General features: G+C 45.9%; 1 protein-coding gene across 3 annotated transcripts in view; it reads left to right on the top strand.

Moving 5' to 3' along the window:
- LOC138293162 (interferon-induced protein 44-like) overlaps nt 1-23,490 on the top strand; it is a 302,295-nt gene that overhangs the window by 52,293 nt on the left and 226,512 nt on the right. For all 3 annotated transcript variants that reach the window (XM_069232222.1, XM_069232220.1, XM_069232221.1), the window contains exons 2-3: nt 18,220-18,722; nt 18,809-18,860. In XM_069232222.1, coding sequence (XP_069088323.1) covers nt 18,230-18,722; nt 18,809-18,860 — 545 coding nt within the window. In that variant the 5' untranslated portion in view covers nt 18,220-18,229. The remainder of the gene's footprint in view (nt 1-18,219; nt 18,723-18,808; nt 18,861-23,490) is intronic.

Below are 23,490 nucleotides of genomic sequence, written 5' to 3'. Positions count from 1 at the left end.
CGCCAGAGCAGGGCTGAGGGATCCCTGAACTGGTGCAGACTGGCTTATGCAGAGATGGGCACCATCTGTGCCCATCAAAGCATTTCCAGAGGCTGGGGGAGGCTACTCCTCCCCAGCCCTGACACCTTTTTCCAAAGGGAGAGGGTGTAACACCCTCACTCTGAGGAAGTCCTTTGTTCTGCCTTCCTGGGCCAAGCCTGGCTGGATCCTAGGAGGGCAGAAACCTGTCTGAGGGGTTGGCAGCAGCAGCAGCTGCAGTGAAACCCCGGGAAAGGTAGTTTGGCAGTACCTGGGTCTGAGCTAGAGACTCGGGGGATCATGGAATTGTCTCCCCAATGCCAGAATGGCATTGAGGTGACAATTCCATGATCTTAGACATGTTACATGGCCATGTTCGGAGTTACCATTGTGACGCTATACATATGTCGTGACATATGTATAGTGCACGCGTGTAATGGTGTCCCCGCACTCACAAAGTCCGGGGAATTTGCCCCGAACCATGTGGGGGCACCTTGGCTAGTGCCAGGGTGCCCACACACTAAGTAACTTAGCACCCAACCTTTACCAGGTAAAGGTTAGACATATAGGTGACTTATAAGTTACTTAAGTGCAGTGGTAAATGGCTGTGAAATAACGTGGACGTTATTTCACTCAGGCTGCACTGGCAGGCCTGTGTAAGAATTGTCAGATCTCCCTATGGGTGGCACAAGAAATGCTGCAGCCCATAGGGATCTCCTGGAACCCCAATACCCTGGGTACCTTAGTACCATATACTAGGGAATTATAAGGGTGTTCCAGTATGCCAATGTAAATTGGTGAAATTGGTCACTAGCCTGTTAGTGACAATTTGGAAAGAAATGAGAGAGCATAACCACTGAGGTTCTGAATAGCAGAGCCTCAGTGTAAAGAAATGGCTCCCTGTTGCAGTTACCCCCCACTTTTTGCCTGATACTGATGCTGACTTGACTGAGAAGAGTGCTGGGACCCTGCTAACCAGGCCCCAGCACCAGTGTTCCTTCACCTAAAATGTACCATTGTATCCACAATTGGCACACCCTGGCATTCAGATAAGTCCCTTGTAACTGGTACTTCTAGTACCAAGGGCCCTGATGCCAAGGAAGGTCTCTAAGGGCTGCAGCATGTCTTATGCCACCCTAGAGACCCCTCACTCAGCACAGACACACTGCTTACAAGCCTGTGTGTGCTAGTGAGAACAAAATGAGTAAGTCGACATGGCACTCCCCTCAGGGTGCCATGCCAGCCTCTCACTGCCTATGCAGTATAGGTAAGACACCCCTCTAGCAGGCCTTACAGCCCTAAGGCAGGGTGCACTATACCATAGGTGAGGGTACCAGTGCATGAGCACTGTGCCCCTACAGTGTCTAAACAAAACCTTAGACATTGTAAGTGCAGGGTAGCCATAAGAGTATATGGTCTGGGAGTCTGTCAAACACGAACTCCACAGCACCATAATGGCTACACTGAAAACTGGGAAGTTTGGTATCAAACTTCTCAGCACAATAAATGCACACTAATGCCAGTGTACATTTTATTGCAAAACACACCCCAGAGGGCACCTTAGAGGTGCCCCCTGAAACTTAACCGACTGTCTGTGTAGGCTGACTAGTTCCAGCAGCCTGCCACACCAGAGACATGTTGCTGGCCCCATGGGGAGAGTGCCTTTGTCACTCTGAGGCCAGTAACAAAGCCTGCACTGGGTGGAGATGCGAACACCTCCCCCAGGCAGGAGCTGTAACACCTGGCGGTGAGCCTCAAAGGCTCACCCCTTTGTCACAGCCCAGCAGGGCACTGCAGCTTAGTGGAGTTGCCCGCCCCCTCCGGCCACGGCCCCCACTTTTGGCGGCAAGGCTGGAGGGAACAAAGAAAGCAACAAGGAGGAGTCACTGGCCAGTCAGGACAGCCCCTAAGGTGTCCTGAGCTGAAGTGACTCCAACTTTTAGAAATCCTCCATCTTGCAGATGGAGGATTCCCCCAATAGGGTTAGGACTGTGACCCCCTCCCCTTGGGAGGAGGCACAAAGAGGGTGTACCCACCCTCAGGGCTAGTAGCCATTGGCTACTAACCCCCCAGACCTAAACACGCCCTTAAATTTAGTATTTAAGGGCTACCCTGAACCCTAGAAAATTAGATTCCTGCAACTACAAGAAGAAGGACTGCCTAGCTGAAAACCCCTGCAGCGGAAGACCAGAAGACGACAACTGCCTTGGCTCCAGAAACTCACCGGCCTGTCTCCTGCCTTCCAAAGATCCTGCTCCAGCGACGCCTTCCAAAGGGACCAGCGACCTCGACATCCTCTGAGGACTGCCCCTGCTTCGAAAAGACAAGAAACTCCCGAGGACAGCGGACCTGCTCCAAGAAAAGCTGCAACTTTGTTTCCAGCAGCTTAAAGAACCCTGCAAGCTCCCCGCAAGAAGCGTGAGACTTGCAACACTGCACCCGGCGACCCCGACTCGGCTGGTGGCGATCCAACACCTCAGGAGGGACCCCAGGACTACTCTGATACTGTGAGTACCAAAACCTGTCCCCCCTGAGCCCCCACAGCGCCGCCTGCAGAGGGAATCCCGAGGCTTCCCCTGACCGCGACTCTTTGAACCTAAAGTCCCGACGCCTGGGAGAGACCCTGCACCCGCAGCCCCCAGGACCTGAAGGACCGGACTTTCACTGGAGGAGTGACCCCCAGGAGTCCCTCTCCCTCGCCCAAGTGGAGGTTTCCCCGAGGAAACCCCCCCTTGCCTGCCTGCAGCGCTGAAGAGATCCCGAGATCTCTCATAGACTAACATTGAAAACCCGACGCTTGTTTCTACACTGCACCCGGCCGCCCCCGCGCTGCTGAGGGTGAAATTTCTGTGTGGGCTTGTGTCCCCCCCGGTGCCCTACAAAACCCCCCTGGTCTGCCCTCCGAAGACGCGGGTACTTACCTGCAAGCAGACCGGAACCGGGGCACCCCCTTCTCTCCATTCTAGCCTATGTGTTTTGGGCACCGCTTTGAACTCTGCACCTGACCGGCCCTGAGCTGCTGGTGTGGTGACTTTGGGGTTGCTCTGAACCCCCAACGGTGGGCTACCTTGGACCAAGAACTAAGCCCTGTAAGTGTCTTACTTACCTGGTTAAACTAACAAAAACTTACCTCCCCTAGGAACTGTGAAAATTGCACTAAGTGTCCACTTTTAAAACAGCTATTTGTGAATAACTTGAAAAGTATACATGCAATTTTGATGATTTGAAGTTCCTAAAGTACTTACCTGCAATACCTTTCGAATGAGATATTACATGTAGAATTTGAACCTGTGGTTCGTAAAATAAACTAAGAAAAGATATTTTTCTATACAAAAACCTATTGGCTGGATTTGTCTCTGAGTGTGTGTACCTCATTTATTGTCTATGTGTATGTACAACAAATGCTTAACACTACTCCTTGGATAAGCCTACTGCTCGACCACACTACCACAAAATAGAGCATTAGTATTATCTATTTTTACCACTATTTTACCTCTAAGGGGAACCCTTGGACTCTGTGCATGCTATTCCTTACTTTGAAATAGCACATACAGAGCCAACTTCCTACATTGGTGGATCAGCGGTGGGGTACAAGACTTTGCATTTGCTGGACTACTCAGCCAATACCTGATCACACGACAAATTCCAAAATTGTCATTAGAAATTGATTTTTGCAATTTGAAAAGTTTTCTAAATTCTTAAAAGACCTGCTAGGGCCTTGTGTTAGATCCTGTTTAGCATTTCTTTTAGAGTTTAAAAGTTTGTTAAAAGTTTGAATTAGATTCTAGAACCAGTTTTAGTTTCTTAAAAAGTATTCCGACTTTTAGAAGCATAATGTCTAGCACAGATGTGAATGTGGTGGAACTCGACACCACACCTTACCTCCATCTACAGATGAGAGAGCTAAGGTCACTCTGTAAACTAAAGAAAATAGCAATGGGCCCCAAACCTACCAAAATACAGCTCCAGGAGCTTTTGGCAGAGTTTGAAAAGGCCAACCCCTCTGAGGGTGGCAACTCAGAGGAAGAGGATAGTGACTTGGAGGACAATTCCCCCCTACCAGTCCTATCTAGGGAGAACAGGGTCCCTCAAACCCTGACTCCAAAAATAATAGTCAGAGATGCTGGTTCCCTCACAGGAGAGACCAACACCTCTGAAATCACTGAGGATAACTCCAGTGAAGATGACCCCCTGTTAGCCAGGATGGTCAAAAGATTGGCTTTGGAAAAGCAGCTCCTAGCCATAGAAAGGGAAAGAAAAGAGATGGGCCTAGGTCCCATCGATGGTGGCAGCAACTTAAATAGGGTCAGAGATTCTCCTGACATCCTAAAAATCCCCAAAGGGATTGTAACAAAATATGAAGATGGTGATGACATCACCAAATGGTTCACAGCTTTTGAGAGGGCTTGTGTAACCAGAAAAGTGAACAGATCTCACTGGGGTGCTCTCCTTTGGGAAATGTTCACTGGAAAGTGTAGGGATAGACTCCTCACACTCTCTGGAAAAGATGCAGAATCTTATGACCTCATGAAGGGTACCCTGATTGAGGGCTTTGGATTCTCCACTGAGGAGTATAGAATTAGGTTCAGGGGGGCTCAAAAATCCTCGAGCCAGACCTGGGTTGATTTTGTAGACTACTCAGTAAAAACACTAGATGGTTGGTTAACTGGAAATGAAGTGTGTGACTATGTTGGGCTTTATAATTTGTTTATGAAAGAACACATTTTAAGTAACTGCTTCAATGAAAAGTTGCATCAGTATCTGGTAGACCTAGGTCCAATTTCTCCCCAAGAATTGGGAAAGAAGGCAGACCACTGGGTCAAGACTAGGGTAACCAAAACTTCCACTGGGGGTGACCAAAAGAAAGGGGTTACAAAAACTCCCCAGGAGAAAGTGGGTGACACTAGAAACAAAGAAAAAGAGTCCTCTGTAGGCCCCCAAAAACCAGAACAGGTGGGTGGGCCCCAAGACACAACCCAAAACAAAGGTGGGTACCAGGGTAAGAACTGGGATGCCACTAAGGCATGGTGCCACAACTGTAAACAGTCTGGGCACCACACCAAGGACACTTCTTGTCCCAAAAACAAACCCCAGAACAAAACTCCAGGGGTAACCAGTGTAGCCATGGGAGATGACTCCTCAGATGAGGAGGTCTTCCTAGCCTTCAACTGGAAACAGGGCCCAACAGGTGAGTTGGAGATTCCAGAGGGAAGTAGACACTTCCACCACCTACTGGTGAATGGAATCCCAACCACTGCCCTGAGAGACACTTGTGCCAGTCACACTATTGTGCATGACAGGCTGGTGCTCTCAAACCAGTACATCCCAGGTGAGACTGCCAGGGTAAGAGTTAGCCTAGACAGGGTCACTAAGAGGCCTGTGGCTTTAGTGCCCATAGAAGTGGGTGGCACTCTTAGCTGGAGAAGGGTAGTAGTCAGTACAGACCTCCCCCTTGATTGTCTCCTTGGAAATGACTACCCAGAGGTTAGTCAGAGCTCAAGAGAGGAACTGGTCCAGTGCCAGTCCTCTCCCAAGGATTCTGGAAGTCCTGCCTCTGCAGTAAATGCAAGCAGGCCCCAGAAGAAGAAGAAAAGAAAACAGAGTAGGAAGGGTGGACAACCTTTAGCCAAGGTTACAGCAAGCCAAGGAGATTCTGCTCCAGTAGGGGAGAACTCCAAAAATGGCCCTGATAAAGTCCAACCTGACCCACAAGAAGTCCTGGCTAGTCAGGCAACTGTTAAACCTGAGTGGGTGGCTCCTCAGCTAACAGAAGAAAGAGTGGAAGAAGGGTGTTTACTACAAGATGTGGTAACCCCCCACTCTAATACAGCAGACAGGCAACCTGAACCCAAAGAGGCCTGTAACTTAGCCCCTTCCCTTTTAGGTGAAGAGCTAAAGGTGTGGTTCTGGGCACTGACAGCTGTCAGTGGCCTCTGCTGGGTGTTAGCCTTTATGGCTGCACTATCCTTAGCATGGTGGTCTGACCCCATGCCAAATAGCAAGTTAGGCCCCCTGACCCTATTAGTCATGGTGGGGTTACTCCAGCTCTGGGTAACCTCTCTGGGTAAGCTAGGGGTAACCCTGGCCAAGATAAGGTTAGCAGAGGTGGATACCTCTAAGACCAAAATAGAAAGAATGGGTGGAGACATTGAAGAGGCAGACAAGAGGCAATTCAGACTAGGTCCTATCACTGTGGAAGTAGGTCAGTTCCCCAAAGGGAATGACCTGAACAGAAGGATGTAAGGCAGAGTAGGCCCTGCAACTAACCAGCCTATTTCTCCTACTCTTCCTCGCCTGACAGACTAGGAAGACTCTCCCAGCTTGGGCTGAGTCTCCTGGCCTGTGGGCTGGGGGGGGCTTGTGTAAAGAAATGGCTCCCTGTTGCAGTTACCCCCCACTTTTTGCCTGATACTGATGCTGACTTGACTGAGAAGAGTGCTGGGACCCTGCTAACCAGGCCCCAGCACCAGTGTTCCTTCACCTAAAATGTACCATTGTATCCACAATTGGCACACCCTGGCATTCAGATAAGTCCCTTGTAACTGGTACTTCTAGTACCAAGGGCCCTGATGCCAAGGAAGGTCTCTAAGGGCTGCAGCATGTCTTATGCCACCCTAGAGACCCCTCACTCAGCACAGACACACTGCTTACAAGCCTGTGTGTGCTAGTGAGAACAAAATGAGTAAGTCGACATGGCACTCCCCTCAGGGTGCCATACCAGCCTCTCACTGCCTATGCAGTATAGGTAAGACACCCCTCTAGCAGGCCTTACAGCCCTAAGGCAGGGTGCACTATACCATAGGTGAGGGTACCAGTGCATGAGCACTGTGCCCCTACAGTGTCTAAACAAAACCTTAGACATTGTAAGTGCAGGGTAGGCATAAGAGTATATGGTCTGGGAGTCTGTCAAACACGAACTCCACAGCACCATAATGGCTACACTGAAAACTGGGAAGTTTGGTATCAAACTTCTCAGCACAATAAATGCACACTAATGCCAGTGTACATTTTATTGCAAAACACACCCCAGAGGGCACCTTAGAGGTGCCCCCTGAAACTTAACCGACTGTCTGTGTAGGCTGACTAGTTCCAGCAGCCTGCCACACCAGAGACATGTTGCTGGCCCCATGGGGAGAGTGCCTTTGTCACTCTGAGGCCAGTAACAAAGCCTGCACTGGGTGGAGATGCGAACACCTCCCCCAGGCAGGAGCTGTAACACCTGGCGGTGAGCCTCAAAGGCTCACCCCTTTGTCACAGCCCAGCAGGGCACTGCAGCTTAGTGGAGTTGCCCGCCCCCTCCGGCCACGGCCCCCACTTTTGGCGGCAAGGCTGGAGGGAACAAAGAAAGCAACAAGGAGGAGTCACTGGCCAGTCAGGACAGCCCCTAAGGTGTCCTGAGCTGAAGTGACTCCAACTTTTAGAAATCCTCCATCTTGCAGATGGAGGATTCCCCCAATAGGGTTAGGACTGTGACCCCCTCCCCTTGGGAGGAGGCACAAAGAGGGTGTACCCACCCTCAGGGCTAGTAGCCATTGGCTACTAACCCCCCAGACCTAAACACGCCCTTAAATTTAGTATTTAAGGGCTACCCTGAACCCTAGAAAATTAGATTCCTGCAACTACAAGAAGAAGGACTGCCTAGCTGAAAACCCCTGCAGCGGAAGACCAGAAGACGACAACTGCCTTGGCTCCAGAAACTCACCGGCCTGTCTCCTGCCTTCCAAAGATCCTGCTCCAGCGACGCCTTCCAAAGGGACCAGCGACCTCGACATCCTCTGAGGACTGCCCCTGCTTCGAAAAGACAAGAAACTCCCGAGGACAGCGGACCTGCTCCAAGAAAAGCTGCAACTTTGTTTCCAGCAGCTTAAAGAACCCTGCAAGCTCCCCGCAAGAAGCGTGAGACTTGCAACACTGCACCCGGCGACCCCGACTCGGCTGGTGGCGATCCAACACCTCAGGAGGGACCCCAGGACTACTCTGATACTGTGAGTACCAAAACCTGTCCCCCCTGAGCCCCCACAGCGCCGCCTGCAGAGGGAATCCCGAGGCTTCCCCTGACCGCGACTCTTTGAACCTAAAGTCCCGACGCCTGGGAGAGACCCTGCACCCGCAGCCCCCAGGACCTGAAGGACCGGACTTTCACTGGAGGAGTGACCCCCAGGAGTCCCTCTCCCTCGCCCAAGTGGAGGTTTCCCCGAGGAAACCCCCCCTTGCCTGCCTGCAGCGCTGAAGAGATCCCGAGATCTCTCATAGACTAACATTGAAAACCCGACGCTTGTTTCTACACTGCACCCGGCCGCCCCCGCGCTGCTGAGGGTGAAATTTCTGTGTGGGCTTGTGTCCCCCCCGGTGCCCTACAAAACCCCCCTGGTCTGCCCTCCGAAGACGCGGGTACTTACCTGCAAGCAGACCGGAACCGGGGCACCCCCTTCTCTCCATTCTAGCCTATGTGTTTTGGGCACCGCTTTGAACTCTGCACCTGACCGGCCCTGAGCTGCTGGTGTGGTGACTTTGGGGTTGCTCTGAACCCCCAACGGTGGGCTACCTTGGACCAAGAACTAAGCCCTGTAAGTGTCTTACTTACCTGGTTAAACTAACAAAAACTTACCTCCCCTAGGAACTGTGAAAATTGCACTAAGTGTCCACTTTTAAAACAGCTATTTGTGAATAACTTGAAAAGTATACATGCAATTTTGATGATTTGAAGTTCCTAAAGTACTTACCTGCAATACCTTTCGAATGAGATATTACATGTAGAATTTGAACCTGTGGTTCGTAAAATAAACTAAGAAAAGATATTTTTCTATACAAAAACCTATTGGCTGGATTTGTCTCTGAGTGTGTGTACCTCATTTATTGTCTATGTGTATGTACAACAAATGCTTAACACTACTCCTTGGATAAGCCTACTGCTCGACCACACTACCACAAAATAGAGCATTAGTATTATCTATTTTTACCACTATTTTACCTCTAAGGGGAACCCTTGGACTCTGTGCATGCTATTCCTTACTTTGAAATAGCACATACAGAGCCAACTTCCTACACTCAGTGAGACAGTTAGTCATAACACAGGTAACACATACAGGGCACACTTATGAGCACTGGGGCCCTGGCTGGCAGGGTCCCAGTGACACATACAACTAAAACAACATATATACAGTGAAATATGGGGCTAACATGCCAGGCAAGATGGTACTTTCCTACAATTACCTATTCTGCATATTACTAAAATCTATATTTTGGAAGCGCTATCTTAGGGTAAAACATTTTGCACATTTTGTAGTAGTCTATTTTATACTTTGTGAAATGCAAATGTAAAATAATGACTTACATATTCATTGTGCTTTCAGTCCTCTCCGGATACACACAGACCTCTGCAGTGCATTAACTAATTGAGGTTTCTTAATGCACTACAGTTCGTTTCCCACTGAGTAACAACTTTATTTTATATGTAGCTACCTGATGGTGACAGACCTAAATAAACGTACAGCATATTTTGGAACTTGTTTATGAGCGGCTTGCTTCACCAGAGAATCACCTTTTTTGACTCTCTGGCAGCACAAGCCTGTCAATCGTACCTATGAGGCCATGCAAAGCCACCCTGTGTGGCTTTGCATGGCCTCATAGATATTGAGTAAGGCAAAGCAGTGCAAGCCGCTGCGTTGCCTTACTCTGCGTCAAGGAGGCATCCCATGGGCGTTGCAGTGGCTGTTCTGACGCAACACCCATGGATTTTGATGCTGCCATATATTTTCAAAATCAGGTAAACTGGAGCAGTGCCAAAACCTTATGCCTCCCCAGAGCAGACGTATTGAGGAGGAAGTTTTCATTTATCCTCGTTTTTTCCTCTTTCTGTGTGTATTGCATCCTGCAAAACAAATAGAAAGAGAAAAATGCCTCTCTGGATTGTTTTTGTGCAGGAAGGTGCGTCTTCCTGCACAAAAACAATCCTATCTAGATTGGCGCCAGGCAGCAATTTGTGAGCCAGAGCAGGGGGAAAAGGACAGGAATGCAGTATTTCATAAATGTTGTCCATTCCTGCCCTTTTGTGTTGGCCTAGGGCAATTTAGCAAGAAGGCTTGCAGCTCTGCCCTATGCCAATTCCTCATAAGTGAGGACCTTTGTTTTTAGCCACACCTTTGACCTCTCAACCACACTCACTGACCTTTGGTGTGCTAAACACTGTTTAATATTATTACTTCAGTGTAAAAATGATTTGCCGTGGGAATTGGGGACATTTATGATTGTCGATGATGAGGAGTACCAGGTTCTAGAAGGTTTTTCTAAGGGTGTCCTTAAACCTAAACATTTTTGAGAGGTGGTCCGGCATCAAAACGTTTGAGGACCTCTGATCTAGTACATAGTTTCTTGCTGAAGATGACAACGATTAGGATGAACCTAATCACTTAATATCTCAGTCACGTTGAAGAGCTTTCCCACTCTCCCCTCTCTTATAACAGGTGAAGAGAGATGTATAATGGAAATAGAAAGGAAGTATCTCCTATCTACCTCTCTGATGTTCTGTGGAGATTTTTCTTAGCATATCTAGATATTCTATGAGGGTAAGAGTTGTGTTCTTTACATTTCATCCTAACCGCGCTGAGTTCCCAGCTATTTGATCTCCCTTCTCATGTAATGTTTAACTTATGTGGGCCACCCATGGACTATTGTCGTTCAGACCTTTGTCAAAAGTTTTCAGGGGATACACTTGGCAGTGTTCTTTCTGGAATAGGACATTTTCTGCATTGGAGTCAGTTTGGTCTAGTGTCTCTAATATTTTCCAATTGAAGTCATTTTCTGTATGTTTTTCCGCACACAAATGGCTGTTCATTTGTGTTATTTTGGCGTATCCGATGTTGCTGCTATGTTCCCCAAGCTGGACCTTGGTCTTTCTGCAGGCCATACTCTTAGTGTCTTCTTTTTCTGCCACCTCTGGCAGGAGCATGTCCTAATCCGAAACAAGTGAAAGGCCTGACCAGAACATGTTTTTAATTCCAGCACTTCCTTCTTGCACGTCTTTACTTGCTGCTATGTGTGCCAGAACTCCCTTTCCCTCAGAGGTAGATCTGCTACAAGAGGATGATTCTGTACCAGAGGTATTTAATGGCCTCCATCAAACCCCAAACACTCAGACTCCACCTTGGAGATTGTGTTGCACTTTTTTCTCCCCATTTGGAAAAACATTACAATCATCCAGCGGTTCCTTGTGTGTAACAGTTGGTTTAAAGAGAGCAGTGCTACCAAGCTAAACCAAAAAAAATATTGGGCCAGATGTAATGAACATTTTTCTCAAAATACGAGTTGCAGTTGACAAATTGTGTTTCTGCATCCATTGTGGTATTTTGCGAACAAACTGACCTATTTAGTAATAAGTCAGTTTGCAAAATAGTGAATTGTAGTGGGTGACAGTTTGACCATTGTCATGAATATTAATGCCACACAATGATTCACTGCCATCAAAAGGATGGTGGCCTGCTGGGATCAGCAGACCAGCCTGTCTGTGAATGTTCTGAAATAAGCAATATTTTCTTTCTAAAGAATCCAAATTTCCTTAAAAAAAACCTGGATATTTAACAAGAATAAAATCTTTAATAATAAACATGTTTTTATGACTATGCAGTGGTCCCGTATATCACTGCTTAGTCTTAAAAAATATATTTGTCATTATTCACAAAAGGGAAGGGCTCTCTTCGAGTCCTTCCATTTTGAAAATGGGTTACCACTACCTTTTTGCAGTTGGTAAACTAATATTTTGCAACTGGATTTCGGTTGCACAACATTAACACAGCCAATTGTGAATCATTATTCAGAAGAGGCACTCTGACACCCCTTCCAAAAACCGAAGTAGTATGCAGTGGCAAACCCAAACTTTGATTTGGTAAGGTGTTACTGAGTAGCAATTTGGATTTGGTACATACCAAAAGGTCATTTTGAAGATGCAAATGGTCCCATTTTGAAAATCAAATCCTCTGTGACTGCAAAATGCCTTAGTACTCCTGACCCAATTGGGTTATTGGCTGAGTGGAGTGAGTACTCTTCTCAAGCAACAACCACAATCCTTGTAAGGGTGAACCGCAAAAATTGTTAAATTGACCTTTGCCTAATCCTCTGGTTAAAAGCAGTCAGGCTTGAAGTAGAGGGAAAGTCTAAAGTATTTATGCAGCACATCAACAGTAATAAAGGGAAAACAAAACACAAAGAAAAAATGGTGATTAACAGAACTAGAATAAAATGTAATAAATAGAATTAACAAAAATCTAATCAGTAAAACTGGAGATATGCAGTTTCAAAATTTAGGTAATTTTAGCACCTATGAACACAAATCGCCACTCGCGGGCATCTGGTCGTGCTAGACTCTCGGAAAGTCAAAAGTTCAGGCCGACAGCCCTAGCGCACGGACAGATAAAGGAACCATGTTAGGCCTGCTGAAAAAGTTACATTCTTAAAAGACTAGCTAGAAGAGTCCAGTTTGTGGGGTAGAAGGCTGCAAGGACCAGGGAGAGTTTAGCAGATGGTCGTAGCTGTAGCATGAAGAGCAAGCCAGGTGTTGCAGATGGTTGACGCTGTAGCACAAAGACCTGGTCGGGTGTCTCACATGGTCATTGCTGGAACTTCACATTTGTAGTCAGCACAGACTGTATATGCTGTAGCATGAAATGCAGATCCCACATTGCAGATCGTTGCTGGCAGAAGCTGTAGTGCAAAGAGTCAAATTCATCAGAGCTTCACATTTGCGATTTTCGCAGGTGTCAAGATATCAGTGCATATGGACCCATTTGTGGTTGCCAAGTGCCCAAAACTTCAGAATATGGCCTTTTATTTCCAGGGGGTGCATTCTAATGCCAGTAAACAGCCCAGTACCTGGGGAGGCACCTATTGGGGACCCAGTTGCAGCAAGTCTGCTGGGTAGTTGAAGGGACGGCTCTATAGCTTTTTGTCCCAATAGCTCAAAACTGGAGGTCAGTCACCTGACCCTTGGAGTCACTTTGGTAGTCTTGGGTTCAAATAACTTGTCAAGCACTGGGGCAGACCTTCAAAGAAGAAGACAGGCCTCTGGAAAACAAGGGAGTGCACATGCAACAGGGGGGTCCTCTGAACTACAAGGTAGTCCTTCTGAAGTCTTCTGCTCCAGGAGTGTAGAGAACAGTGACTCTGGAAATCAAATATTCATACCTGGTGCCAGGGAAACACACTGGCCTACCTTCACATCTAGCTCTGGAAAGTTCTTACCTTCCTCTGGTAGGTTCCAAGGAGCATAGTGTGACAGAAGAATGATGTCAGGTTCTTTGTGAATGTACCGGAGGTAGGCCTTTGAAATGTATGTGGGGCAGGGAACAACTTTGATCCTGCTATCCTGGCTGAGTGGCTCATCCTTCCATCAACTAATCCCCCTTTGTGTCCCTGTCTAGGAGTAATATGCAAAGGCCAACTGTCAACTACAGTCGTTCATGTGACTTGGGACACAGTCTGCAGGCATCAAAAGGTTAAGACAAGAAAATGCCAAGTTTCTCAATTTTGACAAAATCGGACTTTACCATCAAAGACTACATTTCATTTGTGTGTAAACATGACATTCCTACCTGTTTCAAATCAAAAGTTATCACTTATTAAATGTAATTAGGTAACCCAATGTTATCCAGTAAGAGAGCCGGGCCTTAGTTGTTCTTCACTACCAGGACACATACAACTTAACAGTGCATGTCCATCCTTTTAATTACATAGCAAGCCACCCTAAGGGGCACTTAATATGTACAAAAAAGACAGGTTTAGGCCTGGAGAAAGATTGATTTTGCCAGGTTAAAATGGCAGTTGAAACGTCACATGCAGGCTGTAGTGGCAGGCCTGAGACATGTTTCAAAAGGCTACTTTAGTGGGTGGCACAACAAGTGCCGCAGGCCCACTAGTCACATTTAATTTACTGGCCCTAGGTACATATATTACCTCTTTGCTAGGGACACACAAATAAATTAAATGTGCCAATTGGGTGTAAGCTAATTTTACAATTTTTAGAGAAGAAAGCACAATCACTTCAGCACTGGTTATCAGTGGTAACGTGTGCAGAGTCCTAAGGCCAAAGAAATAAAATTCAGCAAAACAGGAGGAGTGAAGACAAAGAGTCTTGGTGAAAATAATGCCAAGGTTGTGAGGTCTAACACCCTGTTTCTAAATTATAATGTAATCTAAACTAATTAGCCTCTTATTTTAACAGTGGGCTAATTCACCTTTGTTAATGCCAGTCCATCATGTTTGGTGTCAAGTGCTTGAAAAAGGGATTATGTGCTGATTGAGATTTTTGTGAGGAAACGTTTAATAAGTTTGAGCTTTTGCAAAATATATTTTTGCAGTCTACATTTCCACATAGTTCCTGTTGGACCTGACCCTTTTTGCAGGGTCACTCCCAAACGTTTTCTTTGCTCCTCCTACTTTTTTGCTGAATTTATTTTTGTTGGCCTTAGGACTCTGAACTTTACCACTGCTAATCACTGCTAAAATGCCTGTGCATATGGTATCATTGGATTTTACCAAATTGGAATATTTAATTGACTTTTAAGTTCCTAGGAAGGTGGTACTATATGTACCTAGGGCCTGTGAATCAAATGCTATTAATGGGTCTGGAGCAGTGATTGTGCCCCTTAAACCTATCTGTGGCATGCCTTTACAGATCCTGTGTGTGCAGTTGTAAATTGCCATTTTGAGTTGGTAAAGTAAACCTTTTGCCAGGCCCAAACTTTCCTTTTAATACATATAGGTCACCCGTGGTGTTGGTTCTGAACAGCCCAGAGGGCAAGGTGCAAAGTATTTAAAAAGTTGGACATGTATTTTCAAGTTTTATATGTCCTGGTAGTGAAAAACTCTAAAATTCGTTTTTCACTACTGCAGGGCCTACCTCTCCTATAGGATAACATTGTAGTAACCTAATTACATTTAATGAATGTCACTTCCAAATGGGAGGAAATTAATAGTTCTTGTTTGGTATCTCTGGAATTCTAGTATACAATCCTAACTTATGGGTAGATTTTAAATTACAATTCTGAAAATACCACTTTCCGAAAGTTGGCTTTTTTCCCTTAGCCTTTTGGTATCTGCAGCCTGTCTCTGGTCACATGACTGGGTATAGTTGTCAGTTGGGCTTTGTCTATTCCTCCTGGACAGCTGTGCACAATGGGAGCTTAGGTGTAACTGGATGGGCCATTACTGGCAGGATAGAAGGGAGGAGCTGGACCCAGCCTCGCTTACACCTGAATAGGCTGTGTCCTGTCTCGGCTGCATACCCACTGTAGTTAGTCTGAAGCCAGGGGAGGAAAGGTAGAGCATCTGTGTACTTCAAAGGCATGCCCCTAGAAGCTTTTCCCCACTTCAAAGGCCCAACTGTATATAAAAAAAAAGGACCGAAGACACCATCTCTTCAGTACACTTCTGGACCCGTGAGTACTCTGCCAGGAAGAAGTACTGCTGTGCTGCTGAACACACAGTGACTCTGCAGGACTGCACTCTGTGGGACTTTTCCTTTGCTGTGCTGACCTGCTGCCTTCTTGCCTGGGTGTCGAGGACTGGGCCTGCATCTCTTGAAACCAGAACCCACAGTGACTCCAAGGGTTAGATTGTTGGCCTCCTAATCTGAAGCCTCAAGGACAAAACAGGCTTCAAACCATTGAAACCAGTGGAGAGCAGAACAAACGCATTTCTACTGCCCTGTGGATTGGACCTGTTGAGAAGACCTGCATTGCCCACGCAAAGGCTTCGGAACGGCCACTGTGTTATGCATCCTCGATGCAGGTCCTCGGACCCCCCGTTGACAGCAGCCTCAATAATAATACCGGTCTCGGCATCGCAGCCTCACAGGTCTCAGGAACTGATGCCTCATCCAGACTGGGCACTGCGGGACAGATGTATGAAAGATTTTTACCCATTCTATGTCTATAGAAAAATGTGTTCGTACATATGGCCCTGCATCCTCAATGCCGGCCTTAGCATTGGAAGCCCCGCCAATAGGATCCTCGATGAAGACACAGGCCTTTGCATTGCAGCCTTGCCACATCTCAGAACCAACGCATCGCTTTGACTCTGTAACTCATCTATGAGGATCCACACAATGCTCTGCAAACCAGGATTGAAGGTACTTCATTCAGCAGGCCTAACTGGGTTCCTGCAGCCGTCCCACTCTCTTTCGTGGTCGGCCTGAACTTGTGACTTTGTCTCAGTCCAGCATGACCAAATAGCCACAGTTGTCGCTTTAAACATTTTGCCGCTATTTTCTCTAAAAAAAAATTTAAACTCAATATCTCTTTTGGTCTTATTTATTAAATTAAACTCAATTTTTCTAACCTGGTGTGGAATCTTTTGTGTGTTTTTTTTTTTCTCACAGTTTTACTGTTTGAAGTGTTACACAAATGCTTGCACATTGCCTCTAAGTTAAGCGCGACTCCTCTGTGCGGGTTTCCTTGTGCCTTACCCTGGCAAGAATTGTGGTTGCTGCTTGAACAGGGCTCAGACCATGGTCAACCAACCACCCAATTTCTAATAGTTCCCCGACCAATTCCGTAATTAATTTAAATTAATTGCAAACAATAAATGATGTTAAATGTGATTTCTTTTTTTTCTTCAAATGAAAAAGAGAGCCTCTGGGGTTGTTAATTGTTACATTTCAGTGTACTCCAAACAAGCTAGTTACATTGGTTGAGTACCCTGGTTTATACTTGTTGGTCTCATGCTCAATCCATGTCTGTAAAATTAATACTATTAGGATGGGTAATAACACCAATTATTGATGCACTTAGTGACTAGCTTTTACTTGTCACTATATGAATGGCCATATTGCTATGGTATCCACAAGTAGAGTATATGCGTATTATTTTGCTCCTTTCTTTAGACCTTTGTGTTTGACTTTCCTCAAGGTCAGGTTTCACTGAACATTGCTATGACAAAGTTACTGATTTCCGCAGCTGTACTATCATTAAAAATGCACTAATTCCTAAGAAATCTGAGGGGGCTGTTTATATTAATCCTTGAACACTGGCAGTAGAATATTAGTTACTCTTTTGGTGTTGATTTAGCCTAATCATTATGAGTGACTGTCACAAGCAGAAGGTGTTTGAAGGTGATATTTATTATACTATTGGTTGTGGCCTGGCGGTCTGCCACGCCTACCTAGATTAACAAAGTTTATGTAAATAAAGGAGCAAAGTATCAAATTGAATATTTTAAAATGTTCTGTATATGTGAAGGAATTTGAAATTGAACTCTAAAAATGAACTTAGTATCCTCAGATTTATTCAAGAGAGGAGTTCATGTGCATAAAACAATATAGTATGGGTGATGGGTAGCCTCACCTAAATATACAGAAACTAAACCTTTCCCCTTAAAAATGACATTTTAATTTCTATATATTTATCTGTGGTATTTTTTGAATATTTTATCACTTGTGTATATGTTGGATGAATGCTTATTTGTGTGTTTGCATTTTGTTTCGCGGGTCAAATCATTGAAATGGTTAGGCTGGGGCTCCCAAAATCCAATAATTACTCTGTGGGAGTTCCTGGATTCTAAAAATGATCCAGTGGATTTCCCTGGATTCCAGTAATGCTTAAGTCGTGGTCCATGAAAGTCATAGGGTAAAGAAACGCTGTCTCATACATCTCTCCGCCTATGGCTAAATAGCATAGGGTTAAAGAAAGCTATAAGTTACAACAGCAGGTAGTTTTTCTCAACCAGGGTCAGAGAGCACCCTCAGGTATTGTGAAGCCTGAGTGATTTCTCTTGTATCTGCTGGTCACATAGGTTGAGACAGAAGATCTGCAGGTACGCTTTAAAACTTAGCTGATAAATCCGACAGGAGTACATTTTACGCCGATTAGTTTAACTGTTCATAAATATAAATAAATAAATGAGCTAAATCTAGCAGGTGTTTACTTTCTGTATTTGCCTCCATTCAGTTAAGAGTGGTTTGACTTGTCTCATCTAGAAGTCTATGAAAATGCCAGTCTAGAAATGACAAGATAAATATTAGGTATTTCCTGAGGTACTCGAACGAAATTTGTACCGCATCCATCCAGGTGTCATAAAATGAACTTTTGTGTATTTTACTTTTGGTTTGTACAATTATAATTAGTCTGTGGCAGGATGAGTCTTAATTCACCGCTAATTTAAATTAGGCTTCACTTTAATAATACATTTATGTTTTCTTTTATATTTCTTTAGATCCTAAAGAATGTCTGAAGTCCGGTCAAGGTTAAGAAAAGATATTGAAAAACAACTCTGCCAGCTCCTGGGAAATGCTCGCTTGTGCCTTGTGTATAAGGGAAGTGACCACGGGTTCACTCCTCAAGCATTTCATAGTAAATGTGATGCACAGGGATCTACCTTAGTGGTTGGGTATAATAATTCAGGGTATATTTTTGGAGGGTTTTCAAGTGAAGGCTTCAGGTCAAGACAGGTATTCGTAAAAGATGATGAAGCATTTATCTTCGGAATTAACACAGAGGAAACAATCCCCATTACTATAAAAATTCCTGTTAAAAACTCGAATGCTGCAATTTATGACGTTTCACAGCATGGGCCTACCTTTGGAAATATAGCATTGCAGTTTCTAAGTACCGGTATGCAAGTTCGCTCAGATGCTACAAATGATTACGAATTTAAAAGTAAGGACATACATGGAGATGACAAAACCTTGGTGGACATTGAAGTGTACCGTGTAGAAGGTTCGTATTCAATTTGAGGCAATTTATTAAATATTTATATTCTTCCAAGTTATTCTTTGTTTCTGAGTCTGATTCTGATTTCATAGGTGTTGGTGATAACATGGATTTCCCATGGAGGAAGATTTCTTGGAGAGTTGAGTAAGTTTGTCTTTTTATTTATGAATAATGAAATGGAAACTGTCACGAATTGTGTAAAAATTAAACTAGCCTAATGTATGAATATTAATTTAATCAAAATGTCCAACCCTAAATCCACCAATATAGGCTGTGTTGCAAGGAAACCAGAATCTTAAAGCTGTGGGAGGTAGGAGTACCCTCTGTCTCTGAGTTCCCATAACGTCAAAACAGTCGATCACCTGAAAGTAAATGCAGGTTTCGTTTAGGAATCCTGAGCGTACACTTGGCAGTTTAGCACAAGCAGCAAGGCTTTCGTTTGCTACATGTATCACATGTACAGCAGCATCAAAACAATATTACAGTAAATAAGTCAATATCTGCAAAAATGTTAAAAAGAAAAAGGATTGATGATTAAAAATGTACAAAAAGTATATATGATGTGGGGATGTAAGTATTATTGAAGCAAATTCTGATGCATGTGGTATCAAAAGACTTTCTTCGGAAGCACAAATGTAACCGTTCCACTGATGTGAGGGCCCTTAGTAGGTGTGGTTTGAGCTCTCACTTCACTTCCAGGATTGTCACAGCAGATGCAGGTATGCGTTGTGCATTCGCATGTTGATTTAATTGTTAATGGCACCACAACTCTTAGGGAGGGCCATGGCAAGTCCCATTGGGAACCTCACAGAGCATGTTACACATTGATGGAAAGAGTGGAAAGGACGAATGCTGCATAAAGGTTATTGATAAGTAGTCTGTGATTTTCTTGCTTCAAGTCCCTGTACCTAGCTTTGCGCATTTGTCTTTGAAAACCTACTTAAGATCATAACAGAAGGTTAAGATGTTGGGGTCTGAGTTTCCTCCACTTACTGCCTTCGCATGATTCTGTGACCTAATTTGATGTAATTGAAAATATATTTCGGTTAAGTATGCATTTATTCTGTTTAGTGTAATCAACTCAATATCCTGAGCAGCTGTATCCTAAGCGGTGTTCTGCGGTGACTCCTCTGACCTGGTTAGCGTCTGCTCGCTCGCCTCTGCACAGCTCCACCTGCCTGACTCTCAGTTCGTGGCCCACCTCCACCCGCAGGCTTCCGCTTGCCCCTCATACCTGGTGGCCTAGTGGCCATCTGTATGTAAGCATCTTACCGTCACTTTTTACTATTGATTATTTTTCTGTCATCTTTATATTTTGTTTTCTTTCTTTCTTGTCTTTCTTTGTCCTTAAGCCTTTCACTCTCCCTGTGTTTCCTGCATTCCATTTCCTGCGACCTGCCCCTCTCTGCAAAGCGTTGTCCCGCCCTCCCGCCTCCCAGGTGACCTGACACCCTCATCTCTCCCCTTGTTAATGGCGGCCGCTGCGCACTGAGAGGGTGACTCCTCTGACCTCCTGGTCAGCATCTGCTTACTCTCCTCTACGCAGCTTTACCTGTTGCTGCTGCCTCTGCCGCATTTGAACTGAGAGCCTGCCCGACTCTCAGTTTGAGGCCCACCTCCACCTGCAGGCTCCTGCCTGCGCCTCATCCCTGGTGGTCTAGTGGCCATCTGTATGTAAGTATCTTCCTGTCACTTTTTACTTTTGCTTATTTTTCTGTGATCTTTATTTTTTCTTTTCTTTCTTTATTGTCTCTTTCTTTCTCCCTCAGCTTTTGACTCTCCCTGCGTTCCATTCCTCGCCGTTGCTGCCCTTGCGGCCTGCCCCCCTCCCTGCGAAGCCCTTTCCCGCCCTCCTGCCTTCCAGCTGACCGGACCACCTGCCTCCCTCCCCTTCTTAATAGATGCCGCACCAACAACGTGCCAAAAGCAAGCCCGTCTGTGCCTTGACCACACACAGCGCCACGAACCCTGGTCCTCCAACCTTCCACCGCTACAAAGCAGAGACCCTCTACGCGCTGAACACAGGACGCCCGCTTCCTGCCAGCTCGCATCACCCAGAGACATCCATGGACCGTTTTCCTGCCGCCACTGCATCCTCACCCTACACCAAGCACCGGACCCTTCCGCACTAAGCCATGCAACTCCATCCCGAGCATCTCAGCTGCATCCTCCTCAGCATCCACGCCCTCCACAAACACGCTGTAGGCCTCTGGGACCTACTAGACTCCATCCGGCCAGACATCTTTCTCACCAAAACATGGACAAGCCCGGCATCGGCACCGGCGTTGTCTCCCTGGTGGCAGCCTGGCCCTTTGTAAACAATCCACCCTCCACCTGACAACCAACATGGAAGAACATTCCCCTCCCCATCATGGAGCACCTGCGTTACAAGATACATGCTTCCCCCAAGTCAACCTTCTACGGCATCTACAGGCCATCCAGCCCAGACCAGCCTTCAGCGACTCCATCGGCAACATCATTTTTCCTGACGCTTTCATCTCCTCGTACTTCCTCCTCGGCGACCTTAACCACCACATTAAAAATGGCAACAACACCAACACCACTCCCCTGCTTGATAACCTCGCCACAATAGGACTAAAGCAACTAGTCACCCCGCCAACACACATCGCAGGACACACACTCAACACCATCTTTTCCACCTGCAACATCACCATCAACAACACTTCCACACTTCACTGGACCGACCACCACTGCATCCACTTCACCATCACTTCACTGACCATCCACCTCTGCACACTCCGAGCCCCAAGCAGAAAATGGAACCAAATCACCAAAGAACAGCTCACCAACACCCTCAGGAAGTCTTCCCCATCCCTCACCACAGACGCTAACATCTCAGCACGGAACTTCCACCAATGAATCTCCGAATGCGCCAACACCCTGCTACCTCTTCGTAAGACCTCAACTAAACACCACCTGAAGAAGGACAAATGGTTCTCCTCTACACTCCAGGACTCCACGCACACTTGCAGATGGCTAGAGAAAATATGGAGAAACAGCAAGTCCCCGGAAGACTTCGAGGCCTTCAAAGCTGCCACCAAATCCCACCACCACCACCTCATCATTGGCACCAGGAAAGCCGCCCTGCAGGACCGTATCAGTGCCACCACTCACAACACCAAAGAGCTCTTTGCTGTGGTCAAAGAGTTTGCCAAACCCTAATTGGAAGTGGCAAGCATCCCTCCATCTCAGGATCTCTGCAGCAGACTAGCCAACTTCTTCCACTGGAAAATCAAAGACACATACAACAGCTTTGGATCCCAAGACCCTCGGAGCCATCCAACAACCCCCATAGGAAGCCAGAGGAGGTCTCTTAGGTGATTGGAGATGTGTACATGGCGGGAAATGTCCAGGATGAGTCTGGCGGAGGCGTTTTGGATGTGCTGTAGTTTATTCCAAAGGTAAGTTCTCCATACCTCCCAGAAGAACAGCAACATTTTTCACAAACAGGAGTCCTCTCCTTCAGGGCTTTACTTGTCATTCACAAAGGTCTGACAATTGTTCACATCTCTCTACCACTCCATACTTGAAATAGTCTTCCGAGCCAGTCTCAATCGTGTGGAAGTTGAGCCTGGAGTTTCAGCTACTTTTCTTTTTAATAGCAAATGGCAGACTTTTCTCAGAACATACTCCAGATCATCCACTATGTCTCACTCTAGTACACCTTCTGGCCAAAGAGCCCTGAGGTCGCCAGCCAACCATATTCTGACATGCCACAAGGCCACTTAGGTATATTGGGAATACTGTGTGTAGCTGTGGAGAAGGCCTTGCTGACCATTGCATTTCGAGCATTGGCTCTAGAGTCAACTTTTTCTGCCACTAAGAAACAACGTATTCTGACAAAGGCCAGAGAAATAATTAAGGCTTCTTTTGGGGATGACCCCATGTGCGAGCCTCTACCACGTCTTCCACAGCTCACCATGCTGGATAGCCCTTTTTGACCCTGATGTTGATGCATGTTGATGGCCACAATTGTCAATTAAAGACGATGATAGCAAGTTGGATACTCCCCTTCCTCTACTACAGTGATGGTAGCCCACACATTTATTTACATAATGATAAATGTCTGGACACCTATCCTGAATTGGACTGTCTCTCCATCTCCCAATCAAGAATTATGGAACATTCTCTTCTGAATGGGGGTTCCAATGCTAACGTCTAGACAAAGTCTGCAGCCTGCAGAGGCTCTTTGGAGTCTCTTCTGGTATTTATAGAGGCTCTCTTGGACCTAATGCTTAGAGCTTGGGACAAGCCCTCTCTGCTCCTGCTGAGACTCGCCAAGTGACTAGGTGCCATAAGTGGATGTCGAGGGACTTATGGTCCTCTGTGCAAACCCCCTACCTGGGAGTGAGATGGTCATTGTCCAACAAAAATCCCAGACTATTTTCCTTTACTCCTGTGGAACATGAGTCCAACCTATGGGATGTCATTTTCTTCCTGGTGTGTAACTTCTGCCCATTTTCGGATAAGCTAGTGTTGTCAGTGAATATCCTCCTGATTATATGGTGTCCCTTCCTGCAGCTGCTAAAATATTGCCAGCAGATTTTGCATTCTGGAGTGTACATGCCGGACTCAGTTGAAATCCATAGGCACTTTAGTTATCATTAAACAGCACACCTGGTTGTATTCCATTGTTTTTTTCAGGCATATGCATGTACACCTGATAGTCATGCCTTTGAAAGGTTTTTGACTTTCAGAACAGGTGCACTTCAAATAAAGATGTGTTATGGTGCACTCGGTGGGCTTGGCTTCT

The sequence above is a fragment of the Pleurodeles waltl genome, chromosome 4_2 (genome assembly GCF_031143425.1).
Source record: "Pleurodeles waltl isolate 20211129_DDA chromosome 4_2, aPleWal1.hap1.20221129, whole genome shotgun sequence".
NCBI lineage: Eukaryota > Metazoa > Chordata > Amphibia > Caudata > Salamandridae > Pleurodeles > Pleurodeles waltl.
Note: the sequence above shows the minus strand (reverse complement) of the source record. Positions and strands in the feature narration are given on the sequence as shown.